The 20,607-nt window shown below is 40.2% G+C and overlaps 1 protein-coding gene across 1 annotated transcript in view; it reads right to left on the bottom strand.

Annotated features, from left to right (window-relative positions):
• Positions 1–3,187: 3,187 nt before the first annotated feature.
• Positions 3,188–20,607, bottom strand: part of CCDC171 (coiled-coil domain containing 171) — a 312,847-nt gene continuing 295,427 nt past the window's right edge. The window contains exon 26 of the mRNA XM_078061217.1: positions 3,188–5,594. Within this exon, the coding sequence (XP_077917343.1) occupies positions 5,382–5,594 (213 nt within the window). The 3' untranslated portion in view covers positions 3,188–5,381. The remainder of the gene's footprint in view (positions 5,595–20,607) is intronic.

Here is a 20,607-nt window from a genome sequence, read left to right as displayed (position 1 = left end):
TAAAATTCTTTTGCTTCAGTTGTAACAAAAAGCATAGATAAATGACCAGGGACATATGTTGAGCTCATGGGTAAATAGTAAAGGAAAATGCTCTGTTACATTTAAGATATGATTTATAAATTCCAAATCATTATTTGAAGCTACAATTAAAATAATTTCTTTCAAGCTGAATTTCTTTTGTAAGAAAGCTATAAAAATATGCCAACAAAAGTGGGAATCAAATAAAAACAATCTTTTTTTTTTTTTAAAGATTTTATTTATTTATTTGAGAGAGAGAGAACACAAGCAGGGGGTAGGGGCAGAGGGAGAAGCAGACTCCCCGCTGAGCAGGGAGCCCAATGTGGGGCTCGATCCCTGGACCCTGGGATCATGACCTGAGCCAGAGGCAGCTGCTTAACTGACCGAGCCACCCAGCCACCCTAAAAACAATCATTTAAAGTAGAGCTTTAAGATAAATTTATACATTAAATATACCTTTTTGATACTGTAGAAATTAAAATACCTGTTGAAATCATAGGTTCATTTAAAAATCATCAAAAATGGGGGCGCCTGGATGGCACAGTCTGTTGAGCATCCGACTCCTGGTTTTGGCTCAGGTTGCGTTCTCAGGGTCACGGGATTGAACCCCATGTGGGGCTCCACACTCAGCACAGGGTCTGCTTGGGATTCTCTCTCCCTCTCCCTCTGCCCCTCCTGCTCATGCTCCCTCTCTCTAAAAATAAATAAATCTTTAAAAACATTATTTAAAAATAAAGTAATACATTTTATGTTAAAAAAAAAGAAGATAGTAGGAAGGGAAAAATGAAGGGGGGGAATCGGAGGGAGAGAGGAACCATGAGAGACTATGGACTCTGAGAAACAAACTGAGGGTTCTAGAGGGGAGGGGGGTGGGGGGATGGGTTAGCCTGGTGATGGGTATTAAGGAGAGCACGTATTGAATGAAGCACTGGGTGTTATATGCAAACAATGAATCATGGAACAGTACATCAAAAATTAATGATGTAATGTATGGTGATTAACGTCACATAATAAAATAAAATTTAAAAAATAATAAAAAAAATAAAAATAAAGTAAAATTATCAACAATGATGACAATTAAGTGACTAAATGCCCTAGTATAGACAATCACTATTTGTGATACTCAGAAGCTAGAAATATAAAATGGGAACCTAAAAAAAAATTTGGAAATTCAAGTTACGAAGGCAACTAATGAGGATAATTTAAAAGAAGGAAGGATTTTTCTGCTTGGAAATATTAAAATATTAATGTACAAATCTTTAAAAAAAAAAAACACTAAAAGTTTACTGGTTGTATTCGTTTCCTATGGCTGCTGTGACAAATTACCCCAAAGTGTGGTTCAACAAATGCAAAATGTATTCTCTCACCATTCTGGAGCCTCAGAGGGGAGAATCTGTCTCCCGGCCTTTTGTAGCTTCTAGGCGCCCCCGTAGTCCTGGGCGCATGGCCCCTTTCTCCACCTTCAAAGCTGCTCAGAGTCTTCTCTCCGTAGTCAGATCACCTCCTGCCTCCCTCTCTCATTAGGACACCTGTGATCCCATTAGAGCCCACCCAGATCATCCAGGATAATCTCCCCATCTCAAGATTCTTAATCACATCCGCAAAGTCCCTTTTGCCATATAAGGTAACCATTTCAGGTTCCAAGGATTAGGACGTGGATGTCTTTGGGGTCATTTTCCAGTCTACCACACCAGTCCAAAAAACTATTTTAGAATTCTCACCTCCATCCTAGGAGTTGTACAAGTTGTTGCTTTCTTGATCGGCTTTGCTTGGCCTGTGTCATTATTTTCTAATGACCATCAATGGCCGGTTGATCACCAATATCTTTCAACCGAAGGTCTCTCTGAGAGGATCTCTAAGGTCTCTCAACCCAAGCTAGTGACACTAGGCAACATAATGAAGGGCGTTGCTTTGAAAGATGGATATAAACTTCACTATTCTTCCCATGACTAGTCATATGGATGGATGTGTTGTGTTGTGTTTTGTCTTGTCTAATCAATGGATACATGATCTAGATTTCGTAAATCTCGATCACACTTCTCAAAATTATTCCTAACTGGGCAGGATAATTTTTTAAATTTTTCTCTTCTTTAAAAAGTGCAAATTATTTCTTGAGCAGGCCTGGCATTGTGGAAATAAGGTGGGCGTTGGAGTTACAGCTCTGGGCTTACTACTCACTGGGTTACTTTCCACCTTTTATATTCGAAGACTTATTTATAAAAAGTGCACAGCAAAATAGGATTGATTTACCATTGTTCAGTATGGTCTATGGAATGAAATCAGATGTGACTGGTAAATAAAGTAACATGAAAATAGTGATGATCTCATTAAGCCCTCGATAACAGCATATATTATAAATGTGAAACAAATAGTGTTGCTAAGTCTAATAAAAGCCAGACACTGGTAAGTGAAAGTTACCATTCTACTATTTAAATTATCATTGAACTGACAATTGCCACAATCTCCTACACCTCAGGGTTTGTGTTACGTTTGCGTTACGTCTTTCCAAGATGCTTATATTAAAAATTCAGGCAAAGCTTCAATGAATTAGTGTGACGTAGATATCAGAACAGTAACTTTAAGAATACCTCTAATAGTGACAGAGGATGTAGGTATTTTTCTAGATCACAGAAGGTTAGTAAGAAAATCCACATACTAAGGTGTAAAGAAAAATTCCTTTCCCTTACAAAAATATCTGAAGTCATTCTCCTGAGAAATGCCTACTTTATATATCATTCTTAAGGAGGTAAAGAAGCTGATCGAGCAACCGTCCTTGCCAACAGAACACAGATCTCAAATCTGCAGCGATTGGTCACTATCGTGCTCAGAAGCAGTCTAGAGTTTCTCAGATCTCCATAGGATATGTCATTAAATCTTCTCCTCCTGCTGGGTCTGACTTCTGGGAAAAAAGCATATGGTATAAAAATTACTATATTTGGTAGTGAATACTAATGATCACTCAGGAGGCTCATCCTTCGGTTTCTTTGGCCTTTAGCATCTAGTTGGTTATAAAAGTGACATGATTGGATTTGATTTAATAATCTTTTTGAATTTGTGGTTCAGAATTTACAGTATAAAATGTATCTGTAAAATCAGATACCCACATATATGGAGAGACATACACATTTATTTTTGGTGTTATCCCATTAACAGATGGTAAAATGAAGGCAAGAAAAACCCAGAACTGCCCAAGGCTAAGTTTACAGAGGTGCTCATTCCTCTTAAATTAGTAAACTCTGGAAACAGATTCAACACGAACCTACACACACAAAGACGTGTAAGTGATACAGGGTAACACTGCTTTACTATAGTGTGGGAATTGGAAGGGATGTCACATCACATGAACTACAAAGCTGTGTATCAATTTCTATACAATGTCTTAATCACTGTATGGAAGGACAGAAGGAAGTGTTTCGAAATGCGCAGAAATTCTTCTATGGTCCATACAAAAACAATCAATAACATCTTCTGTGTTACAGTAAATTTGCGAGTGGAATTTCACACACGTGTTATGTTACACAGGGCATGTTCTATAACATTCAAAACCCGGCATGGTTAATAAAAATAATTCCAGGGAAAGAACTAAGAGAAATTTGGTTAAAGATGTAATTTTACTTCACATAAACAGCTTTCTAAATATTTATCTAAAGCTAATTACGCTGGCTCAGTACTGTAAGAAACAGGATTGTGTTACATGGTAGGACAGTAATAATTTCCCCTCTGATGGCATAAATCCCTTGGCTAATTTGGCTAATAACATCAATAGTTAGTATACAAATTTTATTTACCAAGGCCAATAGAAAGAATTCTCAGAAGTTGGGTCATAGTTGGATCAAATGTCACTGTCAAAACAAGACAAGATAGATTCCATAATACATAGGGAATTTCTATTTTATTTTCTAAATGTATCCATAATGAAAAACTCCATCGTGAAAAATAATATAAAATATGGATTTTGTATCAAAACTCTGCCAGAAAGTACAGTTCACATCAGAAGTTAATAGCACTGGGGCAGTTAAACGATTAATACAAAAACAAATACATATTACAGATATTTCTTTGTTCTTCACTTACCATGATGCAAACTGCAAGGATTTAACCTTTAAGGGTTAAAGAGTTTAATCAATGTCAATGTCTGATCTTCTGAAGGCGATAAAGAACAGTCTGTCTAGCGATACCCAACAGAACATCACTTTGTCAAGCCACAAAGCGCCCAAAAGCTTGTCAAGTAAGTTACCAGAAACCTCTTTGTGGTTAGAACTCAGCTCCTTCCTGCTTGACCTATTATTTGATATTTGACCACTTGGTTGCAAGACACTTGCTCTTTCTAGCTGAAATGTCACTGGGGCATCTTGTCAGCTCCCCGACATCTCGGCCTGACATACAATTTTACTTTTGTGTGCTACAAGGCAGAAAATGCAGGGCAATGGCCTTGTTTTAAATTCTGTCAGCATCAAAGATGGGCGTCACTCTTGGGTCCTACCAACAACCAAAACAAAAAAGGAGTCTCTTTTGAAGGTCAAAACAGCCGTTACCTTGAAGTTTTTCAGCTCATACTATTTCATACCACCTGCTCTCCTCGTGTGGGCACCGTCCTTATGAAGTGCCCAACCATACCACAGAAATCCTGCCGGCACAATCGCTCCACTTTCTCATCAAATGCAGACTTGATAAAAGGATGAGTTTTCAATGCCTGCAGGGACCAGATTCAGCAGTTAACTTAACTTGTTCAAATGGGCAAGTGGTATCATGTAGCTTTACAAGGAGCAACCTGACCTTCTCACATTGACCAGGAGTGACATTATTGTGCAGGAGGGGAAGCAGTCACATCATTTCTGTTTTGCACAACCTGCTTAAAGTTTGCAACTAAATGCTTGTCTTCAGCCGAGCTGACAAGAGAGAAGAGGGGGCTCAGTGAACCATGGCAGGGCTGCCATGAAATGACAGGAATCATTGGCATACATTTCAAATAGCTCTTTCAATCCTATTAAAGTATTGCGGTCCTGCTTTAAAATAGACAAGTATGAAACAACTTTGATAGATAGAGACTAAAATGGCTTATTGATTTTTTTAAGTCTGAAGGAAATTACCCAAAATGTGTCATTCTTTAACATTTAAAAATATGTTACATAAAAATGAGCAACTGTGATCATAAATAAAACTTAGAAGGAAAAAAAGTTGGTTATTTCATTATTCAGGGAGACATAGGTACCCACACACGTCAACATGCCACACGATTTTTAAAAACCCACTGCCGTTTGTGCTGAAACAAAATTCAACTGATAAGAAAATCCCCCTTCAAAACAATTTTAATTGTACTGTTAACTCTTCCTGCCTTTTTTTTTTTTTATTTCGTAAAGTCATTATCCAATCTGGGTTGGTCGTTTGGCATTAGCAGACATAGTCTCTGGAGAGGAGTGAGATGACATCAGCGGATTTATCAATGTCTCCTTCAAGAAAGTGTAAGTTGTGTCCAGTTCAGCTTGCAATGGCAAGAAATCCCCCACACCAACTGCTTCCGCGGGAAGAGCAGCTCTTGAAGGAATGGAGAGATTTGAATGGTCTCGTGATCCTACCTACAATATGAAGAAGGAAAAAACAAATAAACATAGAGTTGAAAACTCTGAAACAGAATCGGAAACCAGACACAGGGAAGTGGGGGCTAATAGTCATCGTGATACAAGATGGGGTGGAAACGCCATTTTTAATTTTGCCATTATCAGTATGATAATATATAAATAGTAAATTATTTTCCAAGCGTGATTGAATCCCTTCTAAAGTGTCCGATGTCATGAACTTTTCCGGAGTTTGTCCAAACACTGAAACATTGTATAAAACTTTTATAAAGTTATTGCATCAAAGAGTCAGGGCAATCAGGCAATCTCCTGCCACAGGCAATCTCCAGAAGCCAATGCTAAGAGTGTTTATTTCATTATGCTCTATAATATGTGCTATATAACATGGAAGATCCGACTGCTGAGAACATGAACTGTGGGTATTTATGTTTTTAAGATCTATCAGCTGGACTCATTTAATTGACAAATACAGCACAAAGAAAAATAAGTAAATTCTAGTGACCTCTAGGAGATAGCACAATGAGATATAAAATGCCAGGGAAATGAACTTTTTTGCCTTTTCCTTTGATAATAATGCCACTGCTCTATTTCAATAAAAACTGTTCTATTGAAAGTATTTGGAAATCGCGTATCAAAACATGGGATTGGGGGCGCCTGGGTGGCTCAGTTGGTTAAGCGACTGCCTTCGGCTCAGGTCATGATCCTGGAGTCCCAGGATCAAGTCCCGCATCAGGCTCCCTGCTCAACGGGGAGTCTGCTTCTCCCTCTGACCCTCCCCCTCTCATGCTCTCTCTCTCTATCTCATTCTCTCTCTCAAATAAATAAATAAAATCTTTAAAAAAAACAAAAAACAAAAACAAAAACAAAAAACATGGGATTGCAACATGAAAAACTATTTGCCACATATTTTAAAACATTACTGGTATCCAGAAACTACTAGAAGTGGAATCAAGGAAATCCACACATCCACGATGTACTTGAAAACAGAATTAATATTTTGATGAAGCCTTCAGTAACGCTGATAATCAGTAGTTAACATTTAACATGAATGAAGTCTTATCAGTAAAGCAGATAGGTACTATTATTTTATGACATTTATTGATAGTAACTATTGATCAATTGTATGTCAGAATTTTCCAGATTCCCAACAAATAAATGTTCTTGAGATAATAAGTCTTGTCATAAGTGTCTCCATTAAAAACCACACTTTACATTGCAGAGTTTTTTAAAAAAAAAACAACAACCTCTTTTTGGTATATTCTCTTACAGTTTTGGCAATAAAATCGCATGAACTTTAAGAACCTGCTTTATTATGTCACATTCTACAAAACCACTCCGACATGTGAAAACAAGAGGGAAGCCATCAGTAGTTTTAGGAAAGTATCAGCAATGCAACTGTTGTATATGTTACCATTTTTGTGGATTTTTTTTAACTACAACTAGAGAAAAATCAATGGCTGCATCTAACACCTAGTTCAGCAATTTCCTTTGATCTCTGTTCTTTTGATTTCTTGATACTCCACTACAAGCCTACAGCTGACGGAAATCATCCCTTTTTATGCTGGAAGTTTAAAAAAATAAAACACCTAAAATGACCACTTGAATGACTTTACGAAGGAGAGGGTTTAGCTTACCCCGATGGAAGGAAAAGACATCCTGAGATCAGGCGTTGACCCTGATTAGCAACGCTGATAAGGTTTCCTTTGCAAACCTGGAATATTGGACCCTGAACAGAGAGAGGCATCTCATTCCATCCGAGGCTGGAGTTGCAGATTCCTGCCCTTTTACGGCTCCTAGAATCACCTTTTCTAATTTTTTTTCTGCATGTCCGAATGGGCAGCACCATGACCTGATTGATTTTGCTGTTATCAAGACCCTAGCGCCATCTCCTAACTTCTCCTTCTGTCAGACCTGAGGCCAAAGGGAGTCCCGGGAAGGCAGGAGATGGTGGGGCCTGATTTTCTTAGTAAAATTTAGGGATAGCCACAGTATTCTTTATTATGATAAAAGAAAACTGTCAGGTGAGGCTTCAAAATTTGTTGTCACATCTTTATATCTCAAGTTCTGGTCTAAGAAAACTATACACGAAGAGAAGAGTGTGCAAAAGCGGACCAAGGAAGGTCAAGGAGTCTCTGAGGGTATTTTGTTCTGAAGCCTTCGACTAGAGCAACAGAACCGTGCCACACTGACCACTCACCCCTGTTGGCGATATTAAAGGTGTACATGATTTGCTCCAATCTATATTCTGTTCTTGAAGTTTCCTTTTTTGTTCTCGTGATCCCATCAACCTAGCGCATTACATATTAGGGAGACCATCCTTTAGGGAAGGCCTCTAACTGCTCGTTTCTCCTTAATAGTCGATGGATCTTGGCACTCTACAAGGGGGGTCCTCTTTTGCCCTTTCTCACCTTAACTTTTTAATACGTCTATTTTCCACCAGGTTGACCGAAAGCATCTTTTCATCTAATATAACATTTTTTTTTTTAACTAAATCATCTTGAAATGGGATGTTGGGTATTTCCCTAGTATTTCAAATCAGACTCTCACTTTTTGCATGCTACCTTCTGACCTTTTATGTCCTAACCATGGAAAACAACTTTTAAAAAAAAGAGGGTTTCTTTTTAAGATTTGCACCCCCAAAAGATATGCCCTCCACCAAGTAAACAGATTTACTTTTGTGTAAATGAAAACACATTTTTCTTCTTTTTTGCTAGTAGGATAATTTGCTATACTCCATACACTGCTAGAAAGAATTTTTTTTTTTCATGAAATGGGGGAAAAAATCTGATTTTAAGTCACTTAATAGCTTGTAAACAAGCCAGCAAAAATTCTGATGAAATCTTGATTTGAGAATGTGATGTAAAACAAAAACAAGGAGGGGAGGTGAGCTGGGGGATGGGGTGATGGACATTGGGGAGCGTGTGTGTTGTAATGGGCACTGGGTATTATATAAGACTGATGAATCACAGACCTGCACCCCTGAAACAAATAATACGTTATATGTTTAAAAAAAAAACAAAAAACCTTTCACCATGAAAAGAAAAAGTAAATATGAACTCTTTTCTCTTGTTACAAATAGTGTCCAGAAATATATCATAACACTTTTAATATAACACAGAAAGTAAAAGACAGTTAAATAACTTTTTTATCAGAGACCATTAAAAGTTAATATTCACCGCCTGATCTTATATTTTAAATCCGTAAAGCCCATGGTCATTTGAATTACTTTTTAAACTGCTGAGGTGTTCTGGTACTCTCTCATTTAAATCTAAATTTAAGCAATTTTTCAAAAAGAGATTAGTTACCTGAAATAAAAGCTAGGTGTCATGTGAATCTTTATGGAAGCACTTTTATTTACTCAATAAGCTGTAAATGATTCTATCTGAACTGTTACAGTCCATCAGCTAAATATATATTCACAATACAGAATGTGTTCACTACATTTCTGCATTTTAAAATTTTTATGAAATACAGTAATTGGACATGTCTAATAGCTATTTTTCAAGGCCTTAATACCTTAGTTTTCTAAGAGTGTTTTCCCAACAAAAAAAGTAAATAAAGCATTAGTCTAATAATATGATAATCACTCAGGAGGTTGTCTATAAATGAAAGCCATTTTGCAGATCAAGGCTTCTGAACAGATGACACCAAACTATCTGTCTCCCACGTGGCATATATTATCGAGTTAAGTCTTCTGGAATCTCGTATTCTGAAAAGTGTGTGGTGATGTGATTTAGTAAGCCGGATGCTACTACATGGCGGTTCTGCCAGGCACATAGTGGGAGTCCTGGAATGGAGAGCCAACGACTACGGTTTTCCCTCCCACTTCTGTTCCAGTCTAGCTGGGCCATTTCCGCCATGGGAATTAGTCCATCCACGTATCACGTCCCTTGCCTATAAAATAAGGAGCTACACCCTTTACAGCTCTGAAGTTCTATAGATTCACATAATTCCATGCATGACGGTGTATGACATAATGTTAACGCCCAACTTTTGTGGATGATGTTAACCCAAATACAGTACTTCAGATTTTGAGGGGACATAGAGAGGAGGAATGCACATTGCACATGGTTTTTTTTAAAAAGTTGCATAGAGGGACACCTGGGTGGCTGAGTCGGTTAAGCGTCTGCCTTCGGCTCAGGTCATGATCCCAGGGTCCTGGGATCAAGTCCCGCATCAGGTTCCCTGCTCAGTGGGGAACCTGCTTCTCCCTCTCCCTCTGCCATTCCCCCTACTTGTGCTCTCTCTCTCTCTCTCTGACAAACAAATAAAATCTTTTTTTTTTTTAAGTCGCATAAATAACAAGATTAGCCACAGTTTAGATGATGTGGGTGCATTCAATTAAATTCTGTAGTACCTGTTTTATGACTTTGACCTCCATGATGATGTTTTAAGCTCTGTAAATTATTGCCCTGGTTTTAAGTAGGGTGTGCAGCGACACATAAACTGACGAAGGAATCAAAGTACTCACCAGAGGGCCTTCCAGTGAGGCTCTCTCACCATTGCTACTTTATCTGCTAATGTGTTCTTATCACTAGAGTCTCCAGACTCAATATCACAGAGTCTTCCTCCTTCCAAAGACTTCGAGTTAGTTAACCAAATTCTACCTGTCTATCTTCCAGCCTGCCATGTTGGCGTCATAGGACACTGTGGTCTGCACAAAGTTGGCAATAATCACATATATAGTTTTCTCTTGTGGAATGGCCCATCATATACCTGATATATATACATATAACATGTACTTGATAAATACTTGTGTGTGTGTACATTATATGCACTTGCTATGTGCATTCACATCCATACATTATATATATACATACACATACATATGTGTGTATATATAAATATATACATACACCTGCTATCACATCATTAAATATTTATTCCTTGTAGTTACCAATCCTAACTTTGGGTTACCAATGCCAAACCTGTAGGAATATTTTATGCATTCTTTTCCTTGTAAGTCATGAAATCTTAGTGCAGACCAGTTTGGCTCTTTAGCTCACTGACATCAAGACATGCAGGGATATGTGAGTAATTGGAGTAAAGGAGTCTCTAGATACAGAACAACCTAAGAGGCCTTAAACCTAGAGATTAAGAAGGAAGGGCAACTGTAGAGATAGAGGCAAATAGAAAAGAGAGATAGAAGATATTAATAACATACTTGATTCACGTTATAACAATTTTGTCCTCACGTAGACATTCAACATTGGTTCAAGAGTGAGAGCTCTAAAGTCTATCTATCTGGTTCAGAATCAGCCCTGACCACTTGGTTAATGTGGCAGAGTAACTGGCCTACAGCCTTGATTCTTTGTGCCTCTCTCTAAGCACATCCTTGGCCATGGGGCTGTGCAGCTCTTTGCTTCCCTGTCCAGCCTCATCTACCATTTCCTCCCTTGTACTCCGCAATCCAATCACATGGAATTTATGCATCCCCTACACACAATGCCCCTGTGCTTCACGCCCGCTCCCTACCTGTCTGCTGCCCAGAGTATCCTTCTGTCCTTCGTGGGGTGAGTGCTCCTCCCACCTTTCAGACTCTGCTCAACGTTTCCCTCTTTGTGAGGCTTTTCGGGATCCCCACCCCGCCCTTCCCTAACTACAGTGAGCTGTGACACCCAGTCACATTTTTACATCCCCTCATGAGCGTCTATTTTTCTATTTTTACTTATTTGTATTCACTGATAACTCCCCTATAAAACTCTGAGCACCTGGTGCAATGGATTCGGGACTTCGCCTTCCTAGCACTTAGCAGAGTATCTGGGGCTAAATAAGATTTCTGATGAACAAGCCACTCAGGCTGGTCCCTATTGCTATTTGGTCATTTCACGTACATACAGATTTCGCCCCAATTCCAAGCAGCACAGTACAGTGGAACGGACGAGGGCTCTGAAGCTGGAGAGACCTTGGGCTCAACACTTGATCCTGCCATGTATTAACCGTGTGACCTCTGACAAATTACTGAGCCTGTGTCCATCTGCATCCTCTGGGACATAGGAAGAATAACCCCTCCTAGGGTTGTTATAAGGATTAAATGAAATAATAGACATAAAAGGCAAGAGCATTCAGGAGCTCTCCTTCTTCCCCTCTCCTTCTACTCTTCTCAGATGATAACAAATTCCAAATTTATAATTATAGCTAACATGTATTGGGCATAAATGTCAGGCCCTGTGCTAGGTTTAGCTTTATAGACATTATCTCGATTCTCACAACAACTCAATGAGAAAGTACTACTGTTACCCTCATTTTGCAGTTGAAAGACTGGGGCTGAGAGAGTAGAATAAATTGCTCCATGTTGCACAGCTTGGAACGTGGTAGAAAAAGATGTGACTCTTGATCCTTCTGATTCTTCTCCCCTAATGCTTGACCACTACCTTATCATGCTGCCCAAAGAAGACAGCCTCAGGCTTATTTTATAACCAGAACTGTTTCATAAACATAGCAATGGCTCAACAAATCTCTGTGAAGCTGGGAAATAAAAGTACATAGATTGTACTAGAGGCTAAAAATAAATGTTTATATTTTTGATAACATATTTTATTGTAGTCCCACATTTCAATATCCATGGTACTGGAGTAAATAAATAGATTTTATAGCATTTACATAAAATAAAAGTTCTAGCCTTTCACCAAAGGAGCTTATATGTTGTTATTTTCAGAGATAAAATTGAGCGCTGAAGTTTTAAATTACACTCGAGCATCTAAACTTTAATTTTAAATTACTTTAAAGATGTCTTATGCCTGACAAGATAACAATTCCTATTTTCTTCTCTTGGATGTTTAGATTTCCTGACATGACTGAGGTTGGAAAAAGAGTTGAAGGATTTTCCCGGATAGCTTTTGTTCTTTCTTTTCCTACTTTCTTTCCCGACCCTGTGCTCCCAGGCTGCTCCCGCCCTGGTAATTCTGATACACCTGATGATAAGAATGCCAGAAATGGTCAGAAAATGCAAAGGTGGCCATTTTTTCCTCTGTGTCTTAGAAAAATGTAGTTGCAAAAAATTCAGAGGGAATTTGAAATGTAAATATATCCATACACCCAAGTACATACAAAGGTACAAAAATTGAATAAATAAAAACTTGGGCATACTACTTAGAAAAAATGCCATTGAAAAACTGAAACGATAACTGATAAACATAGTGCAACACACATGATGGCCATAAGAGTGATTTTTTTTCTAAAGATTGTATTTATTTATTTATTTATTTATTTATTTATTTGACAGAGAGAGAGCGCAAGTAGGGGGAGCAGCAGAAGGAGAGGGAGAAGCAGACTGCCTGCTGAGCAGGGAGCCCAACACAGGGCTCGATCCCAGGACCCCGGGATCATGACCTGAGCCGAAGGCAGACGCTCACCTGACTGAGCCACCCAGGCGCCCCTAGAGTGATTTTCTTAATTGACAAGAGACTCATGCAACTGAAGAAAAAGAGAACCTAATTAGAAAGCGGGCTAAGGATAGTCTAGTATTAAGATTGGGTTTAGCTGTAACAGAAAACTCAAAATGTCAGTGGCTTAAATAAGATAGTTTATTTCTCTCTGATATGACTGTTTGAAGTTATCAGGAATCCAAACAAAAAAACAAAACCAAAAAAGAAACCCAAACTGCCTCTATCTTGGGCTCTGTAGCCTCAGTATGTGACTTCCACCTCAGGGCCCAAAACAATTGCTTCAGTTCCAGCCCTATGTCTGCATTCTAGGCAGAAGAAAGGAGGACAAAGACGAGAAGGAGGCACCATTTACATTTAAAGACACTTTCTAAAATCACAACACTTTTGCTTACATCCCATCGGTCAGAACTTGGGTTACACGTCTAATTAAACTTCAGGGATATCAGAAATGTAACTCCCCCCCGCCCCCCGAGTGACCCAGGTAATATTCAGAAGTTTTATTACTAAGAAACAGAGAGAAAACAGATCTCAGGAAACCACCAGCAGCCTTTGCCTCAGATATAAATTGGCCTTTTGGTTGGAAAGGGAGGAATACAATAACCAATAAACATGAAAAAGTGTTAAACCTCATTCATAATTTAAAAAATGCAACACAAGGGGCGCCTGGGTGGCTCAGTCGGTTAAGCGTCTGACTCTCGATTTCAGCTCAGGTCATGATCTCAGGGTCCCGGGATCGAGCCCCAGGTCGGGCTCCATGCTCAGAGTGGAGTCCGCTCGAGGTTCTCTTCTCTCTCTCTGCCCCTTTCCCGGCCGCTGCGGGCCCTGGCGCATGTGCGCTCTCGCTCTCTCTCAAATAAATAAATCAATAAATAAAATCTTAAAAAACAGAGAGAGACGCAACACAAAACATGCCAATGAGGACGACATTTCACCACTAAGATAGGCAAAAATTTAGATGTCTGATGATACCCACTGCTGAGAGACAAGCTCAGACCACATAGGCAGGGATGCAAGCTTGGTGCAACCTATCTGGAAGACAGAATTTTAAATGCACCTGACCATTGATCCAGCAATTCCACCGCTAGGCATTTCTTCTCTGGCCACACTCACAAAAGTTCACCAAGGTAAGCAGATAGATGTGTTCATTGAGCATTTTTGGTTTTTTACAGAAAAACAGTTTTTAAGTAAAACTAAAGGATCCATCCAACCGAGTGCTATTCAAGTGAAGTACGACACAACCAGAGAATACAACCATCAAAAAAAATTAAGGTGAATATGTAAACATATAATATATAAATATGTCTAAGTGAAAAAAGAAGGTTTGAAATTATGTGTGTGTGGATAGAGAGAACCCACTTGTATTTTAAAAATAAATAGAAGACACACACAGGCATATGTACACCTATTTTTCTTTCTAAAAAAGGAATCACAAGGAAGTGTTCATTATCTTTGGAATGTGGATAAGGGGGGGAAAAAAGCTTTGAAAGTTCAAAATTTTCTTTCCATGGTTTTTATCTTTAAAACTATTTGAACCGGGGCACCTGGGTGGCTCAGTGGGTTAAGCGTCTGCCTTTGACTCGAGTCATGATCCTGGGGTCCTGGAATCGAGCCCTGCATCGGGCTCCCTGCTCAGCGGGGAGTCTGCTTCTCCCTCTGCCTCTGCCCTCTCCCTCACTCGTGCTCTCTCTCTCTCACTTGCTCTCTCTCAATAAAATCTTAAAAAAAAAAAAAAAAACTCTTTGAACCATGAGCAAAGGTTATGAAACTGGCAGTTTGCAAAAGTAAAACTATAGCTGATTAAAAAATAAATGGGAAAAAATGGTAACCTCCAAGAGTCATCAAAAATGGAAAGTAAAGGGCGCCTGGGTGGCTCAGTTGGTTAAGCGACTGCCTTCAGCTCAGGTCATGATCCTGGAGTCCCTGGATCGAGTCCCGCATCGGGCTCCCTGCTCGGCAGGGTGTCTGCTTCTCCCTCTGACCCTCCCCCCTCTCATGCTCTCTCTCTCATTCTCTCTCTCTCAAATAAATAAATAAAATCTTTAAAAAAAAAAAAAAATGGAAAGTAAAAAGGTATTTATTTGTTGCCAATCAAAACTGAACTTTAAAAAATTATGATACTAAATGTTAGTGAAGGCATTATGAAACAGGCATTTATAAATTGGTAGTGATTGTATAAGTTGATAGAACCACTTGGACTATAATTTGGCAGCTGCCTTAAATGGGTAATACCATTGGATCTGACAATTCCATTTATGACTATGTTCCTTATATCAGTACTAACAGACAAAAATTGGAAATAACCCCATACTCAACAACGTTTTCATCTTACTTACTAAAGTATCTTTAAGTAAGCTACAGCCACTTGACGGAATACTATACAGCTATAAAATTTACGGTTATGAACTTACAGATAACATGGACAGATGCTTAGGTTGAACCAGGGGTCAGAAAACTTTTTCTGTAAAGGGTCAAATAATAATTCATGTTTTGCAGGCCATATGTTCTCTGTTGCAACTACTAAATCCTGCCATTGTCACCCAAACGCAGCCATAGAAGATATGCAAATGAATTAGCAGCCCGTGTTCCAATAAAACTTTATTCATGAGCGCTGAAATTTGGATTTCACATAATTTTCACATCATGAAATATTCTTCTTTTTCTTTCTTTTCAACCATTTAAAATGTAAAAACCATTCCTAGCTTGGAGCCTACACAGAACCAGGTGACAGGTGGGTTTGTCCACAGGCTTTAAACTTTGCCAGCCCCTGAGTTAGACCATATATGTGAAAAGGGGGTTCACAGAATCACATATGATAACTTGTTTTGAGTTATTGGAATTGTTGGCATTTTTTTGGGAACTTCTGTATTTTCCAAATTATCTACAATAAGCATGCCTTACTTTTATAACCAAAACCTTTTACTAAAAAAGACTAATTTTACATATACTGAAATCCATATTTTAGTACAGTTATGACTCTGAAATGTGCAGTCAGAATGAAAACGTAATTGGTTAAAGGCCTCAGAGGGTAGGTCTTTAACCAACTGTTTTGTAAGTTTTGAAAAGGTCTTAATTTAGCTGCGACCACTTTCCTATTTCACCTTCCACTGTATCTAACCCACAGCCACAATCTCACATTGAGCAAACACAAATAATTATATGGAGTGACTTGTCTCTCTACTCCGCACAAAAGCAACTCCTTATGTAGAGTGGCTACTTACAACTTGTGTGCCTTCATTTTATTCCAAACAGCACTTCCAGCTGCCAAATTACAACTTCTGTGGTCAGAATGTACACATGTCACACTCTATCTGGGAACCATTAGGCAGAAGTGTTCTGACCACTTTTTCATTACTCAAGAATTTCCTCTTAAACTTCTATACCTTTTTGATTCAATGTCAAAAATTTAGTAATAATCTGAAAGCTATAAATTTAGACCTTTTAGCAGTATGTTTTTTCCCCGGGTGGAATTATGACCATGCACTCAGGTAAAGAGGAAAAGGGAAGAATCGTCTAAAATTTAAAGTTGTTTGAAAGAGATGACTTTCCTAAATCTTACTGACCTTGTATCTGTCAATCACATACCTCAACAAAATTAGCAATAAACCCACATTTTGAAATTTGAAACTCATTTTTTCACATGCCCCCCCTTCCACTGCTGTTTTATGTTCCCTCGTTCTACTACATCACAGCTAAAATGTCTAGCAGTTCTTCACAGAATGCTGCAAACAGTCTTTACTCCCTTCGGCTGGTGCTACGGCTGGGCCTTTCTGGAGTGGCTGGTTGTCTTCCGTTAAAAGAACATGGCCCCTCTATCTCCCAGTGAGAGAGAGGCACTTCAGATGTAAGACAAATCACGTGATCTGGGGTTCACATCTGTGGAATGCCTTCAAATCACAGCAAGCACGGGGGAGTATGTTCCAAAGCAAATCACTTAGCTGGCAATGACATTTCCTTTACATGATAGGCAGGAATGTTATTTCTGATAGAAGCGGGCCATTTCCAGCAGTCTCAAACCAAACCCGTATCTCTAGGGAGAACACCCTATAGAACTGTGAGAATAATACAGCAACCACAAAATTCCAAAATAATATACCTACACATTACATTTCAGGAATCCATTCCCTACATTATCAATTCCATATGATAGATTTTCCCCATGCTTGCATAATGCATAAAACATATCTAAACCCACATCCACCATTAGTATCCTAAATCAGCGCTATTCATTAATTCTTTCAAGAAATATCTATCGAGTGCTTACAAGGTGCCAGATACTGTTCTAGGCCCTGGGATAGAGCAGTGAATTACACACACAAAAACTGTCTGTCCTCAGGGGAGCTCACACTGTCCTTAACTAATCTGACTCTGGAGCCAGTTCTCCTTCACTAATAATTTGCCGAAATACTATATAACCACACAACTGCTATTTTTTGTAGTGTTAAGTTTTGATGGGCAGGGCACTGGGAGTTTACCAGCCTCATTGTTCTGTGGATGTAGACGAGGTTCCAGGAATGAGTTACATTGCCCTGGTTCTTCCCTGACTTGCTCACACCAGACCCCAAATGCCCTGCACAGTCCCCGTTAAGAGTTGCTGGGTGTCCGCAGTGCCTCCCCTCACTGCTGCCTCCAACGTATCAGCCGGCTCGCTGTGCCATATGGGTGGTGTCCCTATGCTCACCCCTCCCCCTGTCACCTGAAAACCATGACAACCCTGATGGACCTGGTGCCTCACCGTGTCTGTCATAAAACATTTCTTTCAGTTTCCACCTAGAGGGCCTTTTTCTAAGAGTCCAGATGCCAGTCCCTGGGCCTGCGTGGAGGGCAGGCACTAGGCGGTTCTCTCCACTTCTGGGCACCTGCCTGCAGAACTTCCCCTCGTCCTTTACCAATTGCCAAAACCCGTATTCAAATGAACTTCCTCTGAGCCTGCACACCAATTTTTCAAAAAAGCCTAGCCTCGTTTGAAATGCAGTTCAGGCTCAGGGTAGGACGTCCGCAAGACGATGACTTTGACACAGGCTTTCAAGCTGTGCCAAATTTTTTTCTTTAGCCATTTAAGAAAGTGTCTCTTCATTTTCTCTAACTTAAACACGCTTTTAATATTTGTATACAAGTTATCTCTTCGGTCTTCTCTCTATTTCCTACTTCATCTCTTCTTTATTGTCTATTTGCTTATTATTTGAGAGTATTCAAATTTGCTATTGGAGACCAGAAAAAAAAAAAAAACTGGATAGATGAAACTCAAAATAAGTGTGAAGCCTAAAGGATGAATCAGCCAGTCGCCTGTGAAACACAGGCAGAATCCACATGTTGAGAACGTAGTAAGTTAGTGACCGAAAAGACAGGTTACTTACAGATAGAACGGGGTGGAAAGACCACATCATAAGATAGAGATATGCCACCTCCAGGCTAATGTCATTCTTAAACTGGCCTGAGAGCTGCAGACAAAACCCAAAGCAGTTCAACAGCCAAAGTGGCAAGCTATAGCTAGGGGGCAGACATCTTTGTCCTGCATCTCTCCTGGAAGGGAAGCAGGGGTGAGCGGCCCAGGCACCTCTGTCTCCCGAGCCCCCCGTGTCAAACCTCCGCCCTGGTCCTCACAACCTCACAGAGTGGAGAAGGCTGATGCAGCCGAGAGACAGGGGTCGTAAGATCACTGCCTGACCATGGAGTCAGGAGCATGGTCCTTCCCCTGCTGGCTCCCCACCACGCTCTGCTTCTCACCGTGTGTCTTAAACTGATCTGATAAATCATGTATTTGAGTATCGTAATGTGCCCTGTGAGACCGTCTGTTCTGCGACCTCTGGGATAACGGGCCTGGCCGTGGATTCGGAGGCCACCGCGGCGTCGAGGTGATTTCCCATAAAACACCTTTGCTCCCCAGTACCTATCAGCACGCCCTTGCTTTCTCCTGTCCAAGGGTCTCCTTGTCATGCTGCTCCTTCTCTTTAAAAGGAGCCTGCTTCATCAGGTTTTTACTGTTCTTCACAACTCACCTCAGGGATCGCCTTGTCCCCAGACTTTCCTGCTGCCTGTCACCTCACATTGGGGTTGGATGTCCCTGCTCCGTGTCATGACAACACAGTCTCAGAATCTGCTGTCTGCAGCTCAATATACCGGCCACTGGCCACACGTAGTTATTTCAGTTTTAATTAATTAAATTTTATTCAACATAAAAGTCCATCAGAAATGAAAGTTCGGTTCCACGGCAGGGAGTTGTAGTGGGCAGCTTCCACTGTGCGCTCCTCGAAGGAAGCCACGGGCTGCTCTGTTTGTCCCTCTGTCACCGGTGACTTCACTGGTGGCTGGCACCTAGCAGGTGCCCCAGATGTTGGCCTGCTGTCGCATGAGTGGACTTCCTCTAACCTGTATTCCAAGGAAAGCCAACGGGAAGGGCATGTTTTGATATTCAACTTTTCTCTTTCCAAAAATATTTTTAATTCACAAAGTTTCATTTTCTTTAATGCTGACTTCCTTCAATGCCTCCTTTCTGGAGCGCCTAAAGTGTCAGGAGGGACCTCGCTGTTCCTTTCTAGGCTTATCGTTCTCGACCTTCGGTGAGTGTCATTACGGCATTTTACGCTAGGGCACCCTCAGAGAAGAGGGAAAGAAGCCTGTGACAAAACGCAAGAGGAAAGTTATCTTGCCAACTGTCCATTCTCCAGAACCCCAGGCAGCAGTCCTAGCTCCCTTAAAAGCTCGATTTTGTGTATCAGAGAAAAATGCATTCTTACCCTACAGCTTTTATTTTATTTTATTTTTTTTAAAGATTTTTATTTATTTATTTGAGAGAGAGGGAATGAGAGAGAGAGCACATGAGAGGGGGGAGGGTCAGAGGGAGGAGCAGGCTCCCCGCCGAGCAGGGAGCCCGATGCGGGACTCGATCCAGGGACTCCAGGATCATGACCTGAGCCGAAGGCAGTCACTTAACCAACTGAGCCACCCAGGCGCCCACCCTACAGCTTTTAATTTTTAATTTTTATACTCTCTTGGGAAAAAGATTCCATTATGGGCCAAATTCGGAGGCGATCTAATTGTTTGATGTAAACCTTCAAAGTTTCCTTTGAGTTGAGTGTCTCTCTGCTTGGGCAGAAAAGGGGAAAAGAGGGAATTTACATTCACTTTGCTAAACATTAGCATCTTTTGTTCAATCATTTGAATGCAGGACAGTGAGGGGGGAAAACAGCTTAGCGAACAAGAGTTGACACATACAGTGTAAAATCTTCTAAGGTGCTTGGATTCAATGAGGGAGAAAGTGAGACGGAACCGTATTTCAGCTTCCTAACTGTGCTCCAGTCTGCGGGAACTTTGTGACAGGTCTCTGTCTCTCAGCTACACTTGACTGGCTTTTGCTGACATTCAGCTGTCAGACGGCAACCCTTTACCAGGCCCCTAACATGCTCCACAGCCTCACCCAATTAACTCGCTTTCACTTGACACGGCAGCAAAAAGCTTCATAATAGGTGGTCAAGGTGCATGGTGTCTGCCTGGGCCCTCGAAGTGCTCACACATAGCAAGATGTTTAACTACTTTTCTTCTTGTCTGTGTGCTCACAACTAGTGTGACTACAATTCAGTCATTCCACATATTGAATTGGACAGGAATATAGGAAATATTACAGTGAC

Source organism: Halichoerus grypus, chromosome 14 (assembly GCF_964656455.1).
Source record: "Halichoerus grypus chromosome 14, mHalGry1.hap1.1, whole genome shotgun sequence".
Classification (NCBI taxonomy): domain Eukaryota; kingdom Metazoa; phylum Chordata; class Mammalia; order Carnivora; family Phocidae; genus Halichoerus; species Halichoerus grypus.
This window is presented reverse-complemented; position numbering and strand designations above follow the sequence as displayed.